The sequence below is a fragment of the Ammodytes marinus genome (genome assembly GCF_949987685.1).
Source record: "Ammodytes marinus genome assembly, chromosome: 21".
In the NCBI taxonomy this organism is placed as follows: Eukaryota; Metazoa; Chordata; class Actinopteri; order Uranoscopiformes; family Ammodytidae; genus Ammodytes; species Ammodytes marinus.
The window spans coordinates 8548252-8565557 of record NC_137225.1 but is presented as its reverse complement, the minus strand read 5'-3'; the positions used below and the strand labels follow the sequence as shown (position 1 = coordinate 8565557).

Sequence of the window (17306 nt, the reverse complement as noted above, 5' to 3'; positions counted from 1 at the left end):
CAGCATCGTCTTTGTATGTGTGTGCGCTTATGCGCACGTGCGCAAGAATGTGTGCGTGCGAGTGCCGGGAAATATAAGCACGCACTCGGGGAATCCTTAGGGTGGATGAGTGTATCTAAGCAGCACTGACAGGAATCTCCCCCCCCCCCCCAAACTGCAGCCACCAGCTGCACTGATGGCACCAAAACACAGTAGTCCAAAGTCAGTCTGCGGCCGGTGCTCTGAACACGCAATCTCATGATTTGGCGAGGATTGGCTGACCTTTGTGACTGCGCATATATCTGCTGCATGCATTTACAATTCCATGTAATTACTCAAGGTACTTACCCAAATCCACTCCATTTCCCCCCACAGACTGACGTGATGCACCAGAATGTCTTTGACTACATCCACATAGACGACCGTCAAGAGTTCAGACGCCAGCTCCACTGGGCCATGTGTCCTCCACAGCACCAGGGGGCATCTGTACAGCAGGACGGACAACTACCTTCCAGCACCGGTGGGTAGAGCTAATTCAGAAAAGAGGGGCCGGTTCCCCTTGGGCAAACTGTTTTGGTTAAAATGTTCTTGCAGCTACGCCGATGATAATGTGAAATATTTTGATCGCGTTCCGATTTTGAAGTTCCGCTGGTTAATTTTGAGGGAGATCTACAGTATGCCATCAGTATAGAGAATGACCGACATAATTTCTTATAGGCTATACATGTGACAATTGAAGGAGATGCAAATAAATATCTGCCCAGGGGAAATCAAACCAGCAACATCTGAATAATATTAATTAAGTGGAATTTACATCAGTTAACAAATTCACAAATACAAAATAAAAAGTTTATTCTTTTGAAAACTGATATACTACATTACATTTTTGGACCTCGGATATCCTGTGAAAGTAAATATGTTTCCCTTTGTCCCTTTGAGAAGCCCAATGTAAACTTGCCAAACACAAAAACACAGTTCAAATTAAATTATTCTCCATTTTCTGCCGTCATTCTTTTTCACATCTCAGGTGAGGACTTTGTGGTGAGCAGCCTGTTCCATTCTCCGGAGGCGGGGGGAGTTCCTCCTGAGCTCTCCTGCTTTCTCAACAGAAGCTTCATTGCCAGAGTGCGATGCCTCTTGGATAGCACCTCTGGCTTCTTGGTGAGTGGTCTGAACCAAACTGCCAGTTTTGCTGAGCAGTAACACTGAGCAGCAACAGTTACACAACTCAAAGGTGCCAAATGTGCAATGAAAATTAAGTATTGGGTAAATGTTGCCCACTTTCTGGGAAAAGTCCCAGGCCTATAAGAAGTATTATGACCCCTTTTTGATACAGCAAAATTACGTTTAATTGTAGTGGGTACAGTTATTTATAGAAAGTTATATAGCAAGGCATTATGGGGTAATTGGGTGACTGGCACAGCAGCAGAATAGGAGCCTGGTTCATAGCTCATGGCTGTGACTAGAGTAGTTTGGAGAGCAGCAGTGGAAAAGCTAAAGGCCCTGATGACAGAGCGACAAGAATATGGGTTCAGACCGTTTCATCTGGGTCAGTGGAGTTCACTGTCACCAAGTCTGCTCTGGTTGCACTGGACGTCGGCTGCAAAACCGAAATTTGATATAGCAATTTTCTATGCATTGTAAGGACTTGTTGCCAAGTAGTGAGCAAATATTGGTAGGATGCTTTCCTCAGTCATCAGTCAACATAATTGTAGTTGAGACACACAAATTGTACGGTAATGCACAGCTACGAAAAAAGCCAGAAAAATGAAAAGCCTGTTGTTTTTAACCACAGTAGCAGAGTGGCTTTGTGGAAGGCATTGTTGGCTGGTCAGTTGGAACTGAAATATCTCAACAACTGAAATGTTAGCATGTAGCTCAAAACACCACTGTGTGTTCATACAGCCCTAAAGAGCTGTTGCCGTTGCTGTATTGTCGGGTCGCCGTCACGCTCTAGCAAAGATCTTTAGGACAGCAGGCACTGGTGTCGTAAAAACACTACCACTTTGGTCCAAAGGGGCCGCTAGAATCAACAAAAACTGAAAGTTCCTCGTAGTCACTTTAACTTTCAAAGGATATGAAATAAATGCTGCTTGCTCTATTCTATAATAATCCAAAATCGGAAGAAAAAGCACAGAAAAGTAACCAGAGCAATTGATGTATAGACCATTGGATATGTTCAAACCATTGGATTCTTCCTCTCTGCCCTCCCAGACTATGCAGTTCCAGGGTCGACTGAAGTTCCTCCAAGGTCAGAAAAAGAAGTCAGGTTCCGGGGCTCAGGTGCCTCCCCAGCTGGCTCTGTTCTGCATAGGTGTGCCCCTCCTGCTGCCCTCCATCACTGAGATGAAGATGAAGAGCATGTTGATGAGGGGGAAGAACAAGGGAGGACCTGGAGGGATGATCTCTGCACTGGAGAATGGGTACGAGAGAACTGAACCTCATTCATGACCAACATCCTTGAAACTAAAGTTGGAGGGATGACATATGTTCACACTGTGTCCTAGTGTGTATTTACACTAAATGCCCTGGTTGTTTTAATGGGGTTGCTATACTGTGATTAAAGGTCAGGCTTTTCAACACCAATTTGAGGTCTTAGACACCATTGGTCCAGACTTGAAGTCCGATGTATTTTGGCATTTTGTTATTTGCCTGATGTTGGAGCTTGGAGAAAAGGTCAATACTGGATTTGAAACCTGGATAGACCACTACATCATTAGAAAAGCACATTCAAAAAACTGTTTTATAGTAATGAAAAATGACAGTCCTCATGCTTTATTTATTCATTTTTGAGTGTGCTTCATAGATGAATAAGCACATTACCCAGCAACAGCTTTGGGAACCCACAAGCATTTACCCTGAGTCTAAGTAACCAACACAAACATAAACCATCTCCTAGCCTCTGACAGCAAACCAAAGGAGTGCTGGACGACTTACCTGTGGCCAATTAGGAGCAAATACATGTCTGTGCTTGGATAAGGCCCTTCTGCGCTTCATGCATCATTAACAGATTTGGGAGGCTGCGAGCCCAGGAGTTTAGCTGTAGTCGGGGAGCAGAGCCCTACCACCCCCTCTGCTGTTCATTTCTTCTCAGCATCATCCAGAGCAACACAGATCATGTTTGTTTCTGTAGAAATATACCAATTACGTATGGGAGGAAAAAGTACTTCAGGTTAACTATTATGAAGGGGAATCTTTTCCCATTATGCAATTGGCAGTAGAGCCAAGTGCACCATAGACCAAACATTACTTCTACTAAATCAGTATCAAAATCAGTACTAAATCAGGAGATCAGAAAATACAAATCAAAATGATTGGCAAACATTTAAACATTGTGCCTATACACTTGATGTGCTGGCCTTCACTGATCTTTAGGTATTAGACTCTGTTCTCAATTTTGAGGATTATTTAGATCCCGGAAAAGATGAGTCACTTTTGGCATGATTCTCTCATGAACCTAAGTGAACCAAACAAAGATGTTTGTGCTTTGAGTCATTCATCATTTAGAAGAAAACACATTCAGTTTGTGGACATTCCTACATGAATATCTGAGTGGACCAATCATATTTTAGTGACCGCTTCTTCTTGAATGTCCTCAAGGATTACAGAATTATCCTACACTGATTGATTTGTCTCCTTGTTTTGTGACTAACAATTACATTTTTCTTTTTCACAGTGAGCGAGGGGAACACCTCCGGAGGCACTCCTTTAGTGGAGCAATGGGTGACATTGCGGACCCTCTCCTCCTGCCCTGTCCCACTCCTGGTGTTAACCAGAGGGGCCAGCACACTCCCTGGACGCCGCTCTCCAAAGATAACCTCAAGTACCGCCCTGACGGTTACTACAACCAAGAGGAGCCGCTCAACTACTGCAAGTCCGCCATGGCTCCCCACAAAGGAGTCAGCCCAGGCCTGGGCGGTGGCTGGCCTCTGAGGCCCAACTCGGGTCCCCTCAGAGGGGGCCAGGGTATCGGCTATATCCCCTCCAACCGCATGAACAAGGCCGGACAGTACGGGAGGCCCTACCGTCTTTCCCCCAGCTGCCACAGTGGACGAGGAGGTGAGGTGTTTGTCTCCAAGCTGTACGGGAACGTCCAGATGCCCACAGACCCAGATGCCTACTGCGTGGACCTGGTGAAGAGCGAGAACGGCTACGGAGAATGCTACGACGGCCACCTGATCCCCGAGATGCCCCCCATCAAGGTGGAGCACGACTCAGACTCTGAGAACGGCTGCGATGCCTACGGGCGGCCCTGGGCCTGCCGAGACCCAGAGGCCATGGAGCGGCGCTATGCCAACGGGGCGTACGACCAGAGCACGGGCCTCCCTCTCAAAGCAGAGGGAGACTACTACGACCCGCAGTACTCGCCCTGTCAGCGAGGCAAAGCAGCAATCAGCCCGCCATACAACAACGGCAACTATCAGAACTATGCGGTCAACAACGGTGGCAACGCAAACGGACGCATGTTGAAATGCGACAAAGACTTGGGCAACAACAACGACAACAGCCATTTTAGTCCCCAGAGACTGTCTCACGCGGACTCTCTATGCAACAACCAATCGGTCAACCTCATTGACTCACACGTCTACCAGCAGGACCCCCACAAGGCCTACATGCACCCGGACTACAACAAGCATGGCGCCTATGAGTTCAAAGGTCACGGTCTGATCCATTCGATCAAGCGGGAGCCCATGGACTCCCCACCGTGGCCCGAGAACACTCATGACATGAGCCAGTCCATGATGGTTGGTCCAAGGAACGTTATGCCTTGTGTGATGAGCACAGGGCACCACAAGTCCAGTCCCTACATTTATATGCCGTAAGAGTGGTTACTGCAAACACATTAGAAGATAAATACCTGCCCCAGCCGCCCCCCTCCACACACACACACACACATTAACAATGAGTGTGCATTAAAGTACCTCTGCGCCACATGCACCAGCATTACAAAAACGACAGTCTTTGATTACGAGGATTCCCAGGTTGTCAACATTTCAATTCTTCTGTTTGATGAAGAGGTCACACAGACAAGGCTCAGGTTCTAGTGTTAGTGTTGTGACAATCAAAAATAATACTTTTACTCCAGTTAATGGATAGGTGATTTATGTTTGTTTGTAAGAAATACTTTTTGTAGCACTTTTGGATTTAGTGACAAATGAGACAAATGATGTCTAGAACCACAATTTAATTGTGTGTAATGTGTCGTGTACACCTGGCTTTTGTAGGAGGAGATTTGCTGTAAAAAGAGACTTACATTTTTTTTATGAACAACAAGTGATGACTTACACCTACCGCTGGACTCATCAAAGGAGTTTTGCATGTTTAATGCTTTATCTATAATTTGCTGACCTTTTTTCAATACGGACTCCAGTGATGTATGGATGGAAACTGCTGAATTAACTGGCAGAGAATTGAAACACAAGTTATTGTAGTAAAAAAAGTCGTTAAGTCAAGGTACAAAATTGTTCCAAGATAATACATTTGCAACCAGGGTCTGTTTTGAAACACTGAAAACACCATTTCTGAATTCAAGGACCCTTGTTTCTTATACTGAGTTGTTTTAACGCATGCCACAACACATAACATTGTATTTTTTCCCACAACATCCCTGTTTACTCAATGTCTGTGTTCAGAATTTGAGCATGGCTTACAACGCAATGCTTTTGTCAGAGCATCCTTGAATGCACCATCAAAGACAAACAGACAGACTCACCGCAATAATGGTTTCTCCTTGCAAATACAGAATCCTTTGGAAAACCTGACATTAGTGTAAAAGTATATGCAATTTAGGGTTCTTGGCCCTTTACATGTAAAACTATTGGTATGACCATGAAAAGTAACAACAACTCAACTGAGATCATACGAGAATTGCCCTTTAAATTGCAAGACCTGTGCAGAAAGATGGTCCGCACTGGTAAATGACTAGAGTAATTGTCACTTGTCAAGACTCTCTTCTTTCAATGTGAACAATCATTTCTCCTGTTGAACTTGCAAATAATATTAATTTATGTCATGATGCTGAAGTTGTACAGTGTGGATAAGTGTTTATGGCTAAATCAGCAGTTCTAACTCCGTACAGCCATTTCTCTCAGATAAGACACATTTCCTTCTTAAATGAATATACACGTTTCATGTTGTCCAAAAACATCAGGCATTGTCTTCACGATAAGTATTTTTTTGCACAAATGAATTAAAAGCACCAAATCGATTTGGATGTCAGAGTCTCCGTTCCGTGAAGCTACATGTGGTAGTTTCTATAACTTGCACTACTGGGAGTAGTTCAGTTGATGTTCAGCCTAGCCAGACACGTTTTCTTTTCTTTTTTATTCTTTGAGTCGCCACGCACAAATGTACATGGTGTCACTGTTTTGAACTGATCTTTTTCTCTTCGTGTGTGTTCATTTTGAATAATGTTTGATGATTCGTATTTATTGTAAGAGGCTACAGTGCATAATTTAAAAAAACTACCATTTTGAAGGCTTTTCTGTTTCACATAAGTAAATAAATATGGCTTTTCCCCCCTTTGCTTTTGTTTTGATAACTGTTAAAAAAATAAATTAAAAAAAGACTGTCATACTTGTCTCATGGAGGAGGTAGCTGCAAGGTAGCGAACACAGTGTATATATGCAGTGTCTTCCAATGTTTCTATGTGTTTTTTGCAAATGGGATTTATGCATTAAAATACTTTTCTTTGTATGGAACATCTGGGTGAAGTGTTGTTTCTTTTGCCATTTGGCAGATATTATTAAAAAGCTTCAAATGACTATGTGGGCGTGTAGCATTTCAACATATTAAATGCTATAGTCTGGTTTTGACTGTCCATTCTAAGAATACAGATTTTACACATCTGTAAATAAATGAGAGAAAACAAACAGCAACATAAAGTATGCCAGGGTGCTTTGCAAAATCATAGTATAAAAATACATTAGATATACCAGAGTCAATTTTAACAATGTCACATGATTCTCACAGATATATGATAACATACTACGACATTGTTACTCCACTTATCTCCTGCTTTCAAGAAAGCTTTTCCAAATGAAAAATGGCCAAAATTCTATTGTTCAGTTAACATCCTTGTCATCCTTTAGTAGTAGCTTTTAAATTTTTCACGTCTACCAAATGTGGTCTCATCCGGCAGATTTGTGTCTCTATTAATAATAAATACTCAGCAGAACAGGATATGGAGTATCTCTAGCCACGATGCCTGTATGATTAATGTGCTGTAAAGTTGGCATGACAGCTCCTTCACACGATCCGGGGGGTGGGGGGGGTGGGAGGAACTTAACACTCGCCTCTCACCACTGTCTGGGACCAAGAGCTAGAGCCAGGGGAATGTAGCCATCCACAGAGAGGTGCATGGGGAGAAGGAGAAGGAGAAGCAGGAGGGGACAGGAGGAGGAAAAAGAGATGTAACCTAAAAAGTTGTGGTCAAATTCTGGTCCTCAGTTAATTCAAAGAAGGGCTAGACTCGTATACTCCATAGTTAATTGCATTCACCATCACTTGGCACACCAGGTTTGAAATAGTCCCTGTACATTCACTGTCTTCTTTATCAAATGGGGCTCTCTCCAAACTCTGATGCAATTCATAAAAATCAGCCGGTAGCATTTTTCTAACCCATTGTCTTCAGCAACATTATATATACAGTATATAGTGTACTGTTTATGTATATTTGCAACAAAGATCCCCAGCTTAAATTGAGCCAGGGACGTTGCGGTTATGTGACATGCCCCTGTGGCTGTACACATTTGGCAACCAGGGCAATCTTGGGCCACCATATTTGGCTTCTTCACCTACCAGTTTCCTACTGTAAAATAGTTCTTGAGATGAGAAAAAACTGTGGCGATGAAGCAAAAATCTAAAAATAAAACAGGATTCAGATATTCTTTAATTGTACCCTGTGCGCCCATCACTTTCTTATTTCACCGTGACCGTTACCTGCATGATGTCACTCACTGGTTTGCTCTGATTTGAAGGAAAACAATTCTCCCACTGATACCACAGCTATCTATATAATCCTCCCAGAGGTTCGTGTTTGTACAGTCATCGTGTAGTTTACAGGGAATTACAGGATGCACAAGGATCAGTTAGCGTAGGGATTTTACTTATTAGGATGATTGTGAGTGAGTGTGTGTGTGTATGTGTGTGTGTGTGTGTGTGTGTGTGTGTGTGTGTGTGTGTGTGTGTGTGTGTTGTGTGTGTTGTGTGTGTGTGCATGTGTACAAGTGGGTACGTTTGCATGCTTGTAAATCGAGTAACATAAATGAAATTACAGGAGATCCTGTTATGGTCTTAACATCTTTAACTCAACAAGGGTCAGCACCAACATTCATATATAGTCCAGGTTCATGGTATCACATGGTTTGTTTGGTTCATTTTACTATCGTCCTCTTCACCAAAATATAAAGGGAAGCAATGAAACAGATAAAACACGATTAATAATTATAAATAGACCTGAAAATGTCTTGAAAATGTAATATGTTTAAAAGTTTATAGATTCTGTCAAGAAACTGGATTATTGTTAATAAAATTGGTTTTAATAAACAGGTTAAAGGTTCCCACTAATGAAAACCAAAAGAGTGACTCATGCACACATTGGTCATAACAGAAGTCCATGTTGCTTTAATTTATCTGTCAGTTGAACTGCTTATAAACGTATCATTGTCAAAGGATGATTTACCCTCATAGTCTGTATTTCTCTATTTTGAACTACACTTCCCATAAACCTTAATTGATTCCTCCGTTAAACAGTATTTTGTTGATACACTCTGTATGCCACAAGCTTATAAAATGACCATGCGTGTCAGTGCTGATGTTTTGTACACTCATGTAGTTGTAGACCTGCACAGTTGTACAGAAGAACTGTTCTCTTCCTCTTGGCTTAAAACATCAAAGAACAATTATACTTCCTCCCCCAGTTCCAGTCCTTATGACACACCGCATGCAGTTTTTTGGGCCCTCACTTGAACAGAAACTTAACACTTATTTCATCAACTTCAACAGGGATTTCTAAGGATTTCCCCCTTGCACGCTGCATGTGTGTGCAGTACAGTAGAGCTTGTTGCAGTAGAGCTAGTTGCAGCTTTGGTCATAAACATGTTGAGATTCATTACTGGGAAAAATACAGCACAGGAGGAGTAGTAAAAGCTAAATGATGTTCATAACTCGTCCTGATTCATATCGTAATAATGTATGAATAATCCACGGACCGCCTTGCAGAGTTTGATAGCTCTGAAGAAAGAGCTGTTATTGTTAGGGAAAAGTAGGGGATGAGTCGATTTTTACATTAGATGATTTTACAGAAACATTGAGCATTTTGGAATTTTATTGTGTTTAACCATTATTAATTCATTTTATCAATACCAGTATTTTTTATATGAAATAACAGATGTTTATTGTTTATCAATTCAACATTTTTCTTTTCCAGAAATCAATTGTTAAAAGAGATAAAACAAATTATTTGCCAACTGTTGTATCTGCAAAAGTTTGTGAACCCTAAGCTGCATTGCTTAAATCGAGCAGGTAAAAACAATCAGGTGGGCCAAACTGATTGATGAAATAGACCAATGTAATGAGATATCTTTAGGGAAGAAATTGGGTGGCACTAGATAAAACAGAGATCAAACCAGGTCAGTTTAGGCTCACCAAAGTGAACCCATACAGGTCAGACATGCCAAAAGGGAAAACAATCTCAGAGGATCTCAGGGTTCACAAACATTTGCAGATACAGAACAGTTGGCAAATCATTTGTTTTATCTCTTTTAACAATTGATTTCTGGAAAAGAAAAATGTGGAATTGATAAACAAACATCTGTTATTTCATATACAAAATACTGGTATTGATAAAAATGGATTAATAATGGTTAAACACAATAAAATTCCAAAATGCTCGAGGGGTTCACAAACTTTCAAACAGCACTGTATATACCTCAGGATGTTGTGTACCCGCAATAAGTTTTATAATTATAGTGGTTTTAGAACAATGACCCATCCTAACAAAGCATGTGCTATGGTCCAACTTGCCCAAAGGTGGGGGTAACATTAACATGATGACTGGGTAAATTGAGCCTCTACGTTAAATGTTGATAGAATGACACAAAATAAAACAATTTGGAAATGTATAAATGCTTTTCTGTGTCCCTATATCAATCAAGTTCTAAAATCAATTACACATGCAATACCGTCTCAATTGTCCACATACAATGTTCATAAGTGAGTAATAACTAACTCATGCAGAACAGCATTTACGTTTTCTCACTTCCCCCATAGGAGTACGTTGCTTTTGTGTATGACTGATGTGAGGTGGGCAGGGTCAATGAGCCTGACTTTGAATGTTTAATATTGGTATGCATGCACACAAACCTCCCATCACGCCATCTGTATGACACTTGTTCTGTACAGGGAGGGAAAAAGGGTGAGGATGATGGAGACAAAGAGAAAGAGAGAGAGAGAGGTGGAGGGATGGAACCTAGAGGTGAGAAAAGAGAAGTTAGCTCGGGAGAGGGGTGAAAACAATGAAAGAGCACATCCAATCAGAAGAGAAGCCTCAACGCTTAGGGCAACTGTGGTGTAAGCAAAGTGTTTGATGCTTGTTGACAGCTGTATCTGTGAGGGGGAGAGAATGTGTGTGTGTGCATGTGTGTGTGTGTGCATGTGTGTGTGTGTGTATGTGTGTGTGCGTGTGTGTGTGCGTGCAAACCAAGACCTATAATCCTATACCATGCAAGGTTGCGTGACCGTTCATACCCCACTCTTTGCTGTTCCGCACACCATTTGCTCTAATTGGTCACACCCACTCTGCGTCCTTCTCTCTCTCTCTCACACACACACACACACACACACACACACACACACACACACACACACACACACACACTCATATATGGGCAGATGCACCAATGCATAGACACAACAAGGGTCAACCACTCCTCTCCCCATGTCCCCTGATGACAATGAGGAGAAACCTTGAGGGTATATACATTTACATACATATGCGTGCACATTATCATGCACATATAGACACACCCTGCTAAGCATATGGAAGACAGTCACGCAATCCCCAGCCCATAACCATGCCACATCTTGCTTCCTGACTGCTATGAGCTAATGAACAACGAAAACTAACCCGCCTTATGGTTAATTTTTTTAGCCGTCTTAAATGCCCCTTCAAGCCACCAGTTAATATGATGATATAAAAGTGGATTGACAACAATTCTTTCATACAACTGAACTTCTCAATGTTTAGGTCAGTTTGGTACATTTTCTATCCATACTTCCAAAAAGATTATTTCCAGCGTCTATTCATGACTTTTTGAATAAGAGATTTCAACCATTTGTCTAATATCTTTAATTTATTTTCACAAGTTTCCCAACTCTTTGAGCTAACTTTTTCAACCCATTAACTATAACTTTTCAATATTTTAACCATCTAGCCATTATGTTTAGGTAACTATAAACTACTTCCCCATTATACAGTACATATTACCATTTTAACTTTTTGATCAATACTTTTAGCAAGCTGTGTGGCTTGCCTACTTTTCATGCATGATATCCCTACAGGTTTACTTGCAGCTGACCTCAGTATATGGATATTAAATAATATTATATTGATTTAAAATATTTAATACCAAGAACCTAGCCTACACCTATTGTCTGATACATTGAGCTCCTCTTCAATCTTTCAAAGTGTCCTCTGGGGGCTGCAGAAAACAAGCATTCCTGGTTAGGAATGAGTCGTTTAAAAATGTGATGAAAGGAAGGAGCTGGAGAAGAAAACACATTCATAGCAATTTTTCTGTCCTGGGGATGTAAAAATACTCTGTTTAATGTGACGGAATTCAGCGCTGCGGTGCTAAAATAAAATGGTTTGTTTATGTGCCCAGGGGCAACTAGCCAGTTGTCTAAAGGTTACCGAGTGCAACCTGGTGATTCATAAACTAGACATGCCAGGCCACACAGCTGACCGTGAGTCACACACATGCACGCACATACGCAAGACACAAGCAAATGCTCTTCTACTCACACAGATACACAAGTGCTTTACAAGACGGTCTCAGGAAAAACACTAATTCAACCCCAACCCCAAAGTTTCTCAAGTTTTTGCACAAAAACATGCGTCAACACATACATGTTTTATATTGTTAGTATAAACTCCCACAATCAATCCCATAGAGAGAAGGGCCGGCAAACTGATTGCTATAATAATTTCCATTTGAGATTAGAAGTAGAGTAGAGTGATATTAGGGAGCCACTGCCAGGACTGTTTGTTATGGGATGTGTTCATCAATGCTCTAACTGTGTCTCCTGCAGGTGAATGCCTCTACCTACTGGTCACAAAGGCAAACTGCAACTGGAGACGAGGCAAATCTTTTTACAGCAACACCATGATTCTGAATCTGAACTGACTTAATCTTAACCATAGATATCCTGGTCTGTACTCAATATCTAGTGTAAGTCATCAGTTTTCATAGTAATTTTCAAAGCGATGACTAAAATCTTGGATGAAATGTTGAATTATCTTTCCTAGTTACGGCACATACTGCACAACTTTCCTATGCGCGTCAGTACATCAAGTCTAACATAGCAGCATCTCTTTGTGTCAGTGAGTGTTGAATTCACCTGGTAATTCTTCACACGGATGTATCAACATGATGTGCCCATCCTGCCAGAGCAATAAGGATAATACCAGACTGAGTTTTTTTTTACAAAATATACACTTTATTTTCTGACATGCTTTAACTTCAATTTAAAACGACGGATGTCATTCAAGCTTCAGTCTGTGTGGAGTTTGTGTTGGCTTGTAATGAGCAACGATCTGAATCAAGATGAAGGTGTTGATGATCAAGAGGAGCAACCCGGCCAGCCAGATCAACAGGAAGGTGTTGTAGCCTTCGAACTCCAGGAAGTAGGCTGGGCCCAGCCAAATACCCTTAAAAGGTGGAGATAAAATATAATCCTTTTAGATTTGAGATACTTCATTCCAAACATTGCTAAACAGGTTCAGTTAGTCTTCTGCTTCGATGTTGTCAATATAAGAATCTTTACAAGGGACGAAAGAACGTTGACAGACACCAAACAACACTTAACAATGGCTGGGAGGCATACAGTAAATGGTAAATGGTAGATGGACTCCACTTATATAGCGCTTTTCCCTGGTTATTCACAGACTCAAAGTGCTTTACATTGTTTTGTACACATTCACCCAATCACACACACATTCATACACCGATAGCAGCAACTACCACGCAGGGTGCAAGCTAATTCTCGGGAGTAATTCGGGGTTCAATGTCTTGCCCAAGGACACTTTGACATGTGGCGGGTAGACGGGGGATCGAACCTCCGACCCTGCACTCCTGAGGCGACCTCCTTACAGCGTATCTACAACTCAATATGCAACATTGTAAAGCAAGTATATTAAATGGGCTGTTGTTATGATGTGAAGATTTTGTGAACAAGGTGCATATCTGAAGACATATTTAATTGTACATGTGACAAACTGAATTACCTGTCCAGCAAACCAGAGGAGCAGCAGTCCCACTCCCTGTTTCAATGACAGAGTGAGGTGAGGGATGACCAGAGGGAGAAGACACAGGTACCAAAGGAAGTACTAGGAAAAGGATGAAAAGCAACATGGTTAGATCAGACGCTATGTAAAAAAGAGAGCTAAGGTTGGAACATATCATTTTACTTATGACATTGTACACTACATTCACATTTCACAGTGTCTGGCCGGAAGATATGCTAGAGGGTGGGGTACAAAAATAAACATTAAAATCACATAAAAACTCCATAACTAAATAAATACAATATATCTTTTGAATAAGATCCTATTTCACCAAAAAAAAAACATCTCCTTTCTATTTACAGCTTGTCTCAATCTTGACAGTGATTTGGAAGACCGAAAGTGAAAAGAAGGAGGGGTGAAGATAGGCCTAATATTGTCTCGGGCACAACTTTAGCCAATAATCACAACAAGACAATGCATCAACAGATCTCTACTTAGACTCTGTATGTCAATGATCGTTTATGTACCTGTGAAGTGCAGACTTTGTTGAAAGAGACAAAAATTGCGGTGTGCAGGAAACAGCAGAAGGCCAGGTCAGAGTGAAAGGCCCATGACGCCACCAACAGCAGGATGAGCTGAGGCAGGAAGGCTGCTAGGCCAAGCCACTGGCTCCACCTGCTGTCTGCAACAACCACAGACAAGAACAAGTATTTAACCAGGCTCAGAAAGCTGCATCATGATCAAACCTAATAAAACATACTGTATTACCAATATATAAACAAGAATTTCATGGCTGTAGACCAGAAGCTGTTCTCTTTGCAGCAATAAATCACCTCACACGAGAAGGCTATAAATAACTGGATGGGTTTGTACCTGCAGTGAGGTAGAGCATATAGAAGTATGGAGAGAAGTTGTGTCTGATGTCCCTTCTGGTCAGATGGTACAAGTAGGTCTCATGAAGGAACTCCCAACCATACCTGACAAGACAGGAGAGGAGTCACATTAGTTGAGCATTTCCATCCACATCTTGTTATCTTGTATTATTACCTACAAGGTTCTCTTGACCTTTCCCAAATGAACAGATCAAGAACATTTTGGAGGAATCTTACTCAATGCACAATACTAGCCCCGTAGGCTAAAACACAAACAGCAGTGTTGAATGGTTTTTACGCAAAGTCAAAAATGACAGGCATTGAAGACCTTTTCACTATGCGCGTAATTTCTTTGTTCACCTCACATGTAATAGAAGAGCGCTGTGAGCAGGCAGAAAACTCCTCCGGCCACACAAGCAAAGAGGAACAGCTCTCGGTTGAAGAAGCTTCCCACAAATCCAATAACCCTCCTCCACTTCCACCTCTTCTGGTCCTCCTTTGATTCTTTCTTTGGTGTGCGCAGGGTCAGAGCGATGGGCAGAGCATATGTGATGGGGTAGATCTTCATATGGACTGACAGACCATAGAGTATGGCCGCCCACGTCAGGCGCCGGGCTGGAAGAACAAAAAGGTTAAAAAAAAGTATTAGCACAGGTGGCTACGTACATTACAAAATCCGCAATATCTACAGTATTTTTACAGAGCTAAAACGTACCTTCCATACAAAGTAATGTCCCCAGCACCAGGGCTGCCAGGATTGACTCAGCATTCCCTCGGCTGGATACTCCTATGGGCAGAGGGTTGAGGAGCCACAAGGCACAAACCCCACGTGCAGTCTGAACATAAACACCCCCACAAAAAACACAACTTTATCCGCACTGTGCATTTCAAAGAAGCCAAATATTGTCAGTCAGCAACTATTAAACTATCCAATTGAAGGATTCTGAGTCAACAAGGATCTGATTGGTTAAACCAGTGCTTCTCAAATGGTGGGGCACGCCCCCCTGGGGGGGCGCCGTGAGTTGTCAGGGGGGGGGGGGGGGGGGGGCGGGCTGCCTTGATTTCCAATTGACAAAAAAATATATATATATACAGTATATATATATATATTATTATTATTTTTTTTTTTTAAGTGCTAGCAAGCGCTATGTGTGCTTGTGTATGGTCATATCCGCGCGAAAGGCCGCGATTTGCAGTAAATAAATGTCCACGTGTCTCCAAGTGTCTCTGTAGGTTATTTAAAAAGAAATCAAGCAAGTAGACTAATAATAACGTTAATGAATTATTGGTTATCGCATCACAGAAGGCCTATTGGCCTATAATAATAAAAAAACACCACCTTAACTATGTTTACAGTTTAAAAATGTTTTGAATGAAATGCAAACCTCAGTGAATCATTTGCTCTTGTTTCTCTGTCCTGAGATTCACACAGACTGAGCAGTCTTGTTTACATGTTACAAATTGAGCTAATAAACTGAACTTTGAATGTTTTTGCTGCAGAAGTTATCTCAGCTAATTTTTTTTATCTAATTTGATAATAAGGTGATTGTATGCAGAATGCTCGTGCCAGAAACTCATACAGTGGTTTTGTACAGATAAATAAATAAATATTGGCAGGTTCTTAATAGTATTTCAATTTAGGGGGGGCGCGAAAAAATTTCTGTCCCCTAGGGGGGGCATGACAGAAAATAATTGAGAAGCACTGGGTTAAACGGTCTGAAAACGTACCTCAGAGGCCAGACCTCTCAGGCGCAGGATTCTGTAGATGAGCAGGCCCGACAGCACATCACACACAATGAAGAGCACTTTGCCGAAAACCATGCCGAGGTAGATGTTAGGGGTGAGCAGCCAGGCTAGGAGAGGGGTGTACCGGTAGGTGGATCGGTTGTACGGAGACTCCCCCTGTGCAAAAGTGTCCCACATTGAGATGAGGTTGTACAGCATAAAAAAACAAGTGACAGTGATCAAAAGTAAATCACTCCTCCTTATCCAGAATGGCCACTGTTAGATGCATATTATCAAATGATCTATGTTTATTTTGAGTAGTATAATGTTGAGAAGTTACATTATTAATTCAAACCTGTATCTGAAAGGCAACAAGTAACTATAGTTGATTAATATATGTAGTTGAGAAAAAAGTAAACTTATACTCTAATAGAGCTTTATTGTTTTTCTAATGGTTTGTAGTTTTGAAAGGTATAAGTACTGGTAGCACAGTATATAAAAGGTAGCACCAAAAGTATTGTCTCAAAAGTGGACTTATATGCTATAGCATAGTACTACTAAATGTACCTTTCAGTACTTGTCTTTGTCATATTATATATGACACGACGGCATTATGGTGGCACACATATTAAGGGAGCTTATATTTGTATCTGCCAACCTCTTTGCCTGCTGTCACAGAAGTAAATTACCTCAGTAATGAATCTGGCAGCATCTGTGAACACATGGTAGTCAATGTCAGTGTACTTCACCGCCATAGTCCTATCCTGGTAGTCTCCGTAAGCGACCAAGGCAAGTCGTACAGCGAAGGAAGCCGTGAGAAGGACATGCTTCCCAGTGAGTTTGGTTATTAGCGTCTCCATCACCAACCAACCAACCAACCAACCAAGCAGGGGAAACCAGATTAGCAGGTAGCACTGGCAGCTACGTTAGCTACACAGCTAGTTGTCAACTTTGAGCTGAAATTGAAACAATAAGCGGTCCGTTTCTCCATGGCCATCTCAGTCGCCTTTAAAGTCTACATTCCTCGCAAAATAACCGTCATATTTCATTTAATGAGCGAATGGAATCACTAGACTTCAAGCTTCAGCTTCAAACATGTCAACAAGGAAGTAATCCGGAAATGCGTTTCCGAACATTTTCTTCTTCTAATCATCGTACCGACTACTAGCGCCACCTACTGGAGTAAGGAACAGTGACATACAATAGGATATTGTATTGTATTT

At 41.6% G+C, this 17306-nt stretch overlaps 2 protein-coding genes across 2 annotated transcripts in view; one reads left to right on the top strand and one right to left on the bottom strand.

The window, feature by feature from the left end:
- The window catches only part of LOC307267779 (uncharacterized protein), a 61732-nt gene extending 55052 nt beyond the window's left edge, over window positions 1-6680 (top strand). The window contains exons 6-9 of the mRNA XM_080050174.1: window positions 355-499; window positions 1007-1140; window positions 2194-2402; window positions 3656-6680. Of these exons, the coding sequence (XP_079906300.1) occupies window positions 355-499; window positions 1007-1140; window positions 2194-2402; window positions 3656-4802 (1635 nt within the window). The 3' untranslated portion in view covers window positions 4803-6680. The remainder of the gene's footprint in view (window positions 1-354; window positions 500-1006; window positions 1141-2193; window positions 2403-3655) is intronic.
- Window positions 6681-12742: 6062 nt separating this feature from the next.
- On the bottom strand, window positions 12743-17175 carry pigm (phosphatidylinositol glycan anchor biosynthesis, class M; the record flags this gene model as incomplete). The annotated part of the gene is made up of 8 exons (XM_080049825.1): window positions 16773-17175; window positions 16087-16260; window positions 15074-15194; window positions 14724-14973; window positions 14360-14463; window positions 14014-14168; window positions 13487-13588; window positions 12743-12910 (listed from the first exon to the last, which is right to left on the bottom strand). Exons 1-8 carry the CDS (start codon window positions 16941-16943, stop codon window positions 12743-12745), a joined length of 1245 nt encoding a protein of 414 aa, XP_079905951.1. The 5' UTR covers window positions 16944-17175.
- Window positions 17176-17306: the final 131 nt, after the last annotated feature.